A 9333-nucleotide genomic window follows, 5' to 3' on the forward strand; every position below is an offset into this window, starting at 1 on the left:
TGATGCAGCTGTAGAAGTTGCTGAGGATCCTAGGCGACATGCCAAACCTCCTCAGCCTCCTCAGGAAGTACAGCCGCCGTTGGGCCTTCTTGACCAGCTGTGTGGTGTTAAGTGTCAGCAGTAGAATAGAAGCCATTCAGCTTCTCTCTGTACTGCCTCTTGGCCACTGTGATGGCTTTCCTCAGTCTGTACTTTGCAGCTTTGTACTCCATCTTATTTCCCGATCTGAATGCATGAGAGCGAGCACGCAGCATGTGGCGTACCTGACTGTTTATCCAGGGCTTCTGGTTGGGGAACCTCCTGACTTGTATGGTGGGCACAGTGTTGTCAATACAGGTAGTAATGTATCCGGTCACATACTCAGCATAATCCTGTACGCTGACAGAAAAGTCCTCTGAGGTGGCTGCAGCTTTAAACACATCCCAGTCTGTCTGGGTGAAACAGTCCTGCAGGAAGCCTTTAGCCTCTGGGGTCCAGAGTTTAATTTGTTTGGTGACAGGGTTTGTTTGTTTCAGTCTGTCTGTAGGCTGGGGATATGAACTAAGAGATATGGCCCAAGTGTTCGAAGTGAGGGTGGGGTGCAGCCCTGTATGCACCACGTATGTTACTGCAAACATGGTCCAGAGTGTTCTTACCACAGGAGGGAATGTTCACATGTTGTTCACATGAATGTTTAGGGAGTACAGTCTGTATATTGCACTGGTTAAAGTCCCTGGCGATGATAAAGACAGCATCGGGCTGAGCTGTCTCTAGTGTGTTTATGGTGTAGTGGAGTTTGTTAAGAGCAGCTGTGGGATTAGCTCTTGGGCTAACATACATGCTAGCCAGAAACACACTGCTATGCTCTCTTGGCAGATAATAAGGCCGGCATTTCAGCACTAACTCCACATCTGGTGAGCAGTCCACATATCCCCACACCAAGAGTTGTTGATAAAGACGCACACACCTTTCCCTTTGCTCTTACCAGAGTCTGGTGTCCGGCTTGCTCGATGCACGGAGTGCGTCTGTAGCTGGACAGTGGAGTCTAGGACTCCGAAATTAGATCACAGCACGGTCGGTGTTACTTCCTGTTGCGTTGTAATCCTGGCTCTTAGCTCATCCAGCTTGTTTTCTACAGATTGCACACTGGCTAGTAGAAGGCTGGGTAGCATGGAGCCCGCCCCTCTTGCATCTCCATTGTGCTTTCCTAAAATGCTACCACCCAAAGAACAACCTTTCATGACCCCAACATGATGAGAAGGCAGTAGTCGGAGACACGGACGAGTTTGTCAGGGTTTTTGCAAACAAAAAAGCTCTTGCTCAGATGTGGTTTATGGTGGGGAGTATTTAAAAAAAGAAAACAGTTTGTAGTTTAAAAAAACAAACAAACTTTGTAGTACTTTGTAGTCAGTACTGTCATGTTCATGTAGGTTCAGTTTTGTTCAGGCACTTCAAGTTAATTGTTATTCAACTTAAGTCAACACCGAAATATACAGTAAAGACAAAATACAAAGAATTAGCATTTCTCTGAGGCTATGGCCTGGAGAAAATTAAGATCGCTTCAAGTAACAAATGTTCAAACACATAGAAACAACAAGGTTAAAACAAAGGAGTGTTGACTTTATTACTGCCTGCCTCTAGCAGGCAGCTGTGTCGTTTGTCCCTCTCTACGTCTCCAAACTGTGCTTCCTCTTTCATTCAGTTTTGTTTCTTTTAATGGATCCACGACGTTGGTCATTGTGTTGAAAGCTGGTGTGGGAGGGTGTTGATGAGAGAGAGCAATCTGAAGTGAATGAGCTATGGAGGTGCAGCTCAAAGACGCTGTGCAGGGGTCACGTTATTACGAGAAAATACAGTATGTTATGGTAACAAAAAGGCCCACAGTATGTTGTTAAAACAGGAAAAAGTACCTCATAAAAATGAGCCAAGTATCTTATGAGAAAAGTGTCATTAAAACAAGATTTGCACTGCCACAGGCAGTTCTTGTGCATATTACGAAATGCAGTTCTGCAGGCACCGCCAATATTCACTAAACTACTCCTGGAACCACTTAGCAGACTTGAGTGTTTTTCTGCACACCAACAGCTGAGCTGTTGCAATGTGTCTTACCAGTTGAACAGTCTAAAAATGAACCTGACCAGTAAAACACTCCAGCAGCGCAGGCGAGTGTTGCTGCTGTCGACGCGAGTTAAATTTTATTTGAGCGCGGGTAACGTTCCTGTGTCGCTCACCTTGTCAACCTGGGCTTGAGAGGCCTGCTGCAGCGTGTCCAGGACAATGTCCAAGTATTTCTTAAACTCTCCTCCAATGGCCAGAGCGATGTCACCAAACGCAGAGAGGATCTGAGGCTTCACCGACCGGTGGACATTCTCGTTCTGAACACACACACACACACACACACACACACACACACACAGCATTTAATGCCGACCGTACGACATCATGTTCATTAGCCAGATGTTACAACAGTGCAGGAAAAGAAGTGAGGATGAACGAGGAGTAGACAAATAAGCAGAGTGAGGGAAGACCAGGTGATGTTATCACCGCTCCCAGGTCTGACAAGAGTTGAAACTTTATTAATCATTATGTTCTTAATCATCGATTTTGTTGATTAATCAATTGGCCATTTTGGTTGGAACTCAACAACTGAAAACTGCTGGTCACAAGTTTCCCACAGTACAAGGTGACATGTTAAATATTGTCTAGATATTCAGTTTGTCATCACTGCAGCCCATCTGCTGGTAGAGAAACCTGACTGCAGCAGGTTCATTTCGGGTTCTGGACTCAGCCTCTAAGAAGAGTCCAGAAAGACTGTTTGATGTCCGATTCTGCTGGTAGGCATGGTGTTATGTTCTCACGACAGAGTAGACATGTAAAGCTTTGTAAAACCTCATGCACACAATCATAAAAGGTCTGATAAACAAATATATTGACATTTAATAAACCAGAAGCAGAGATCTGATGCTGTTTTTACTTAAAGATCCAATTGTCAGAATCTGCTGCAGATTGTTTTGTCACTTGACTAATGGCTCAGTCGACTCCAGCTCAGGCTGACACAGCGGCGCTTTGTGCCGACACACCAGTGACAGCAGAATCAGCTGAACTTCACAGTAACTGTGTTAGTGTCTGGACAAGGAGACGAGCTGCACTTGGCTGTAGGGCTTTATTAAAGCAGAGCTGAAAGGAAAAGCAGCGGCTAACTTTTAAAATGCATTCTGAGCATGGAGGGCTCAGATAAACATGGTTGGGTCTATATCACAGTCAGCATGGTGCACATTTATCACCACAGACTGAACCTCACACACAGGAGCCATTGCTCAGGAGGTGGCCATCTTTCAGGACATTAAAGACAAAAAGGGGCCAAGTAAAAGAACTTAAGAGAAGATGAGAAAAGAGGAATAAAAAGAACCAAGAGAACGAGAGAGACAGAGATGACAAGGACTTCGTCCTCCTCTTCCTCACCCCGAGGTTCTCCAGCAGCAGCTGCATGATCTCATCACAGTAAGGCAGGATGTTGGACATCAGAGCTCTGCACAGGTCGCACACCAGCCCCACAGCCGCCAGACACACCTGCAGTGACGACATTACCATCACTATCAGACATGGTATGGTGTTAACTTTTAGAAATCAAGAATAAGACCAGGTCTGTCAGTGAACAGCAGAGCACACTCAGGCTTCCCAAAGCTAAAGGCAAAGCTCTTTGTATGATAATCACAACTGAGGTTCTGAATTCTGAGACTGTTTTCCTGAAGACAATGTGCAACTGCTGCTGAACAGTGTGAAAAGCAAATCTGGTGTGACCTGATACTCAGCATAGTTCTTCAGTCCGATGCCCAGGAACGGCTTGAAGGCGTCCATGTATTTCTGGAAGTCGCTGCCCAGAACTGAAACAGAAACAGTCCAAGTCAATACAGTACAACATTTAGACTACACCGTCATGTGGAGGTGGATGAATCCTGAACTGCACCTCTCTGGTACAAACAAATCTCATAAATCTTGGTCTGTCATCAACATGCAGTTAAATCATTTCATGTGAAAAGTAGAAGCAGTTTTGTTTAAGACAAAACCATTTTTAGCTTCACTGAGCGAGCCAAACAATGTAAACTACAACAAAATTGCAGATAAATATGAAAGACAGGGATGTGGTCAGACTGAACAGCAACTGATCCCCCCCCATACAAGCCAAACCCAATTGTGAGTGAGATTTTTTTAATCACAGACTGAACAACTTCTGTCAATAAGAGTAAGACTCGGACATTTTAAGGACACAGACACCTTGAACATCTCTGACAGCTACCATGACCAGAGTTCATTCAAGTTTTGTCACAATTTTAAACACAACTGCCAAAGAACAGTGGAAAACAAAATCAGACCGGTTTTGTGAATAAACAGCAGAGCACAAAATGATGGTTCAAGACACAAACTTATCTTATGGCGGCATTCAGACAACAGCAATGTCAGAAAGCCTCAGGCCCAGTGGCAAACCTACATGCACACAAACTGTGCAGACTCATGAACACTGCCTCCCATTGAACTGTGTTCAGCAGTAATGAACAGGTGAGAAGTTTCTGGTTTTCCAGCTACTGCACGTGTGGTGTCTGCTGTATGTTTTAGAGTGTGTACCTTCCACCAGTGTGGACACAGCCATCAGAGCGTCCTCCTGAACACCCCCCGAGCCGGCAGTGCTCTGAAACATCCTCAGCAAAGATGCCATCACCACATCTGAGATCTGCAGGGCGTCCTGATGCTGGACTTTGCGAAGTACGTTCTACGGGAAAGGAAACGGTTAGACTCTTATTCTGAAACTCCAGTTGTTAAATGTCACAATATGAGCATGGGTAAGATCCCTATTAGCCCTGTAAAATCTGTAAATTAAGGCTTTCCAATACACAGTGGTGTAGCTAAAGTGCCCATTAATGTAGTAACACAGGTAGCAACGATAGTCTAGTAAAACAGCTGGTACAATAAGAAGCATCTTCACAGGAGACACCAGAAGAAGAAATAATGAACACCAACACAGACACAGCTGCATTACTTGTTAGAAACCAGTAACTACACGTTTACTGATCATTAATGTGAGCGTGTCGCACGGCTGAGGGGTGTGGTCTCACCTGTAGAGTGGCACACAGCAGCGACTGCAGGTCATTGAACTGGATTCTGTCTGAGGTGCTCTGGATGTGAGACTGGGGACACAGGAAGTTGTCATTAGACAGGATTTAAATCTGAACCACTCAACATGTTGAAAAAAAAACTTAGAAAACTGTACTTAGATTTCTAGGTCGAAGACATTTCACCTCTCATCCAAGAGGCTTAGAACTGAAGAAGCCTCTTTGATGAGAGGTGAAACGTCTTCAACCTAGAAATTTAGTCCAGTTGATTTTTTTCTAAGTTTTTTCAGTTTACTATGACCTGGATGACTGAGGATCTGCACAGACACTCAACATGTTGTTGATTTCTACATTACATTCCGGGCAGCATCTTAATACTCTGTCTTAAGATCTGCTTTCACCTTCTATATTCCATTTTAACTGGTTTTATTTTTAGATGTCAGACACTTCCATGTTTTGTATAAAGCAGGTTCTACTTCCTATGTTGCAAAAGGTAATAAAACACGTGGCTGCCCCGGAGTTTGTCCTCCCCACTGTCACCAAGTGCTGCTCCAGGGGGTTTGTTGGGTTTTTCCTCTGAAATAATAATAGTAAGGTCTAGACCTTACTATGTAAAATGTCCTGAAATGACTTTTGTTGTGAATTGGTGCTATACAAATAAAATTGAAAACTGAAATCACAGGAACCGCCTCAGTAACAACTTTCTGCTCATAAAGTCTCGTTATTGTGACTTTCAGTCACCCTGGAGCTGCCGTGAAAACGATCTCACCTCCATCTGCAGGACCTGCTGCAGCCTCTCCATGATGACCAGGGTGGTTTTCTGGACCGCAGGATAGCAGTCCTTGGCGCTGTTCTTGACGATCTCCATCAGAGCCTCGTAGGCAGCAGAGCGCAGGTTGTTCTGGTGACCGTCAGGCCTGGACAGGGCCACAGAACAGAAACACAGTAGTCACATGACAGGACTCAGCTGCGTCATGTTCAGATTCAATGTTTTCAGTCCACAGAGTCGACGAGCTCAGAAGTGTTAGAGAGTTATGGAGAAAATAGTACGGTTCCATTTATAGTAACTTGGTTTACACATGAAATAACATGTCTACAGAGTATCACCATGTCTCTGATGAATTATGAATATTTTCAATGACTTACAGACACACAGCGGGTTAGGGTTAACTGTAGATGGGTTAGAGTTACATTTGTATAATTATGAAACTTGAACACTGAATCTTGAGCCTTTAGCTATACTATAATTATTAAAAAGGTGGTTTTAATGGTTTTACAGCCACTTGTGTCTTTTTCTTATGTTTTGGGCGCCTGACATCTTAATACTTGGTTAAACTGACAACATGAGAAACCAGGCGGGAAGCATGAGTGAAGACAAAATCTAAATGATGGCAGAGGGTTAACATCATGTCATTGTCTTTTTCAATCATTTTGTTCATCTTAGAACTTATGTACACATCCTGAAAAATTGTACCACCGATGATTTTCCAAAACAAGTTAACAGTTTATTTCCCATGTGTACAGTGTGTCTCTGGGACAAGCGAACTCTGCACCCTCCTCCTCAGGTGTAGCAAATTCAGACAAACAAGGACTCACTCAAACAACATCCATGTAATCAAAGCAGCGTGAGCCGCATACAGCTGCCAAATATCATTTCTAACACCAGGTCTGACTGAAAGTAAGCAGGATGTAGTCGGAGAGTGGAGGGATCTACATCTGATTATGAATTTGAATTATGGTAAAACAAAACCTCATTGTTGACTGTATTTATTAAAAACAGAAGTGAAGGCAGGACCAACCTGTGTGTGTCTGACTTCAGTGACTGTGTTTTGTGTCTGTGTAACAGTCAGGTTTTATTTTTAACCTTCAGTTTAGTGAAACACTCTGCTGCAACTTGAAGTTCCTCACTTTACACTGACAACAGGAAGTCCTGCAGCAGGAAACTGTCACACCACACCACTGGACAGAAGTGTCAGATAAACCAAAACATGCCTAAACAGTTTCTTCCCCCAGGCTATTACGCTGATGAACAGCTACTCTATGTTGCTCTTTTAACTTGTATATATTGTGTACCGTATTTTCCGCACTATAAGGCGCACCTAAGAGCCTTAAATTTTCTCAAAAATCGGCCGTGCGCCTGATAATCCGGTGCACCTTATGTGTGCACTGAGTTCCAAAATCTATAAAAATGTTGTTGTGCGACTTTGGTAAGCACTCCGCTTGATTGACTGTCGGACCATTTCCCGCTGACACAGGGACGTAATACGTACACTACGTACGCTGGCAGCGATAAACCAGTCTAAACCGGTCTAAGGACCCCCGAAAATGGCACCAGTGAAGAGACATGCTTACGAGGCACAATTCAAACTACAGGCTATCAGTTACGCGGTTGTAAATGGGAATAGAGCAGCTGCGAAAGAATTCAAAATCAATGAATCTATGGTTCGGAAGTGGATTTGTGGGAGAAGATTGATTAAAAAATAATGTGAGTGTATTGTTAAATAGTAGAATAAAGTTCAACTAAACTCACGGTTTTGCTTCCGTTACGTTTTAGCATGCACCTTGTAATACGGTGCGCCTTATGTATGGGTTAAGTACAGAAATAGACCCCGTAATTGAGACTGCGCCTTATAATCCGGTGCACCTTATGGTGCAGAAAATACGGTATTTTGTTTTTATGTTGTGCACATTGGAGGCCATTAAGCTGGAGTCAAATTCCTTGTGTTCTTGAAATACTTGGCAATAAAGTTTGTTTGTGCTTTGTATTGGTTTTATCACAGAACTAGTTTCTGCCCTCCCCGACTCTACCTGTCGGTGGTCTCCAGGAGCTTCTGGACGATGATTTCGAAGGATGAGGACAGACAGTAGGTGCTGGGCTCCTCCTGGTCCTCTGCAGCATCTGTGGCCTCGTAGGCTGCCTCAGCCAGAGAGGAGAACGCCTAAGGGAGGAGACAGCAGGCAACATTTATTCATTTGTCAATGCTGTATGTGAAACATTAGCCCACATTAGCCTACAAGCTTTCTTTCAGACCAAACTGTTTAGGAACCAGGACACCTGAGAAGTTGAACTCTCCAGCTTCACTTTGTTTCCATTTCATGAGTAGAACCATGAAGATTAGGCAAATTAGGGCAGAGCCACATCAAGTCGATGTGAAAGAACCATCAGCGACGAACGCGACTGCTGCATCGCCTCGTGTTTTGTCTTTGCCATTCAGAAAGAGAAAGAAGCAGAGCTAGACTGTGGAAATACAAGCCATAATTAAAGCCTTTCATTCAACACAGCTGCTGTTTACAGCTAATGGAGAATACGTCCGACAACAAGCTGCAAAGGATGCAACCGATCTCTGCCCTTGGTCTTTTGGTTGTGGAAAAAGAAAGGAGGGTGTGGAAGCAAAATCAAGGAGAAACTGCACTAAATGGGTGAAATCGTGGACACTGCAGCGATAGGCTGCAGGGGCTTTCCCGAGCCCAGGCTTTCTTCTCGTGGATTGATTCACTAAGCTCAACAGCCAATCAGAGCGGTCTGTCTTGCCAACAAGCTCCGACACCGTCTCAACATGCCAAATGGCTGAGAACCTGCCAACAAGATCCAACTAGTGCCAACGGTGCGGGACAGACTGGGAAGACGATTTTTGACAGATGCTCACCGATGGCCGACCGTCAGCTTGGTGCGCTATTCCAATAATGGACTGTTAAAAACTGTGGCATGTCAACATTTTCACACAGAAACAATGACCACATGCCACCGATGCGTTCCCTACATGGGGGTTAGGGGCAAAACTGTTCTCAGTTCTGAACCGATGAAGCCTCTTGGATGAGAGGCGAGACGTCTTCGACCTAGAAACCTAGTCCAGTTGATTTTTTCTAATTTTTTTTTTCTTTCAGCTGACTGCACCCATGTTTCCCTCATGTGCATCCGAGTCCTTTCCATAGAAGATAACAAGAATCAAGGAAACATCCGTTTCTGATGACCAACTGATTTCTAACCCTGACAGATACAAACTCGGCTCACCCAGCAGACGTTGGAGGCCACCCTGGGCTCAGCCCCCAGACCCTCAATCAGACACTGCAGCAGGGGGGCTAGGTAGACCTCATTGATGGCGGCTTCAGGTAGCAGCTCACAGATCCTCCCCACTGTCCACGCTGTGGTGTCCCTCACCACCACGCTGGGGTCCTTCATTAGCTCAATTAGCGTCGGCATTGCCTGCAAAGGAGGGGGGCCAAGACACGGGGAGAACGAAAAGTC

The 9333-nt window shown here is 44.6% G+C and overlaps 1 protein-coding gene across 1 annotated transcript in view; it reads right to left on the minus strand.

Annotated features, from left to right (window-relative positions):
- Positions 1-9333, minus strand: part of kpnb1 (karyopherin (importin) beta 1) — a 28995-nt gene that overhangs the window by 5024 nt on the left and 14638 nt on the right. Inside the window, exons 11-18 of the mRNA XM_020623093.1 lie at positions 9100-9291; positions 7896-8026; positions 5857-6004; positions 5091-5162; positions 4603-4747; positions 3781-3863; positions 3442-3549; positions 2211-2354 (exon numbers count right to left, since the gene is read on the minus strand). Of these exons, the coding sequence (XP_020478749.1) occupies positions 2211-2354; positions 3442-3549; positions 3781-3863; positions 4603-4747; positions 5091-5162; positions 5857-6004; positions 7896-8026; positions 9100-9291 (1023 nt within the window). The remainder of the gene's footprint in view (positions 1-2210; positions 2355-3441; positions 3550-3780; positions 3864-4602; positions 4748-5090; positions 5163-5856; positions 6005-7895; positions 8027-9099; positions 9292-9333) is intronic.

This window comes from Monopterus albus, unplaced genomic scaffold, assembly GCF_001952655.1.
Source record: "Monopterus albus unplaced genomic scaffold, M_albus_1.0 scaffold292.1, whole genome shotgun sequence".
In the NCBI taxonomy this organism is placed as follows: domain Eukaryota; kingdom Metazoa; phylum Chordata; class Actinopteri; order Synbranchiformes; family Synbranchidae; genus Monopterus; species Monopterus albus.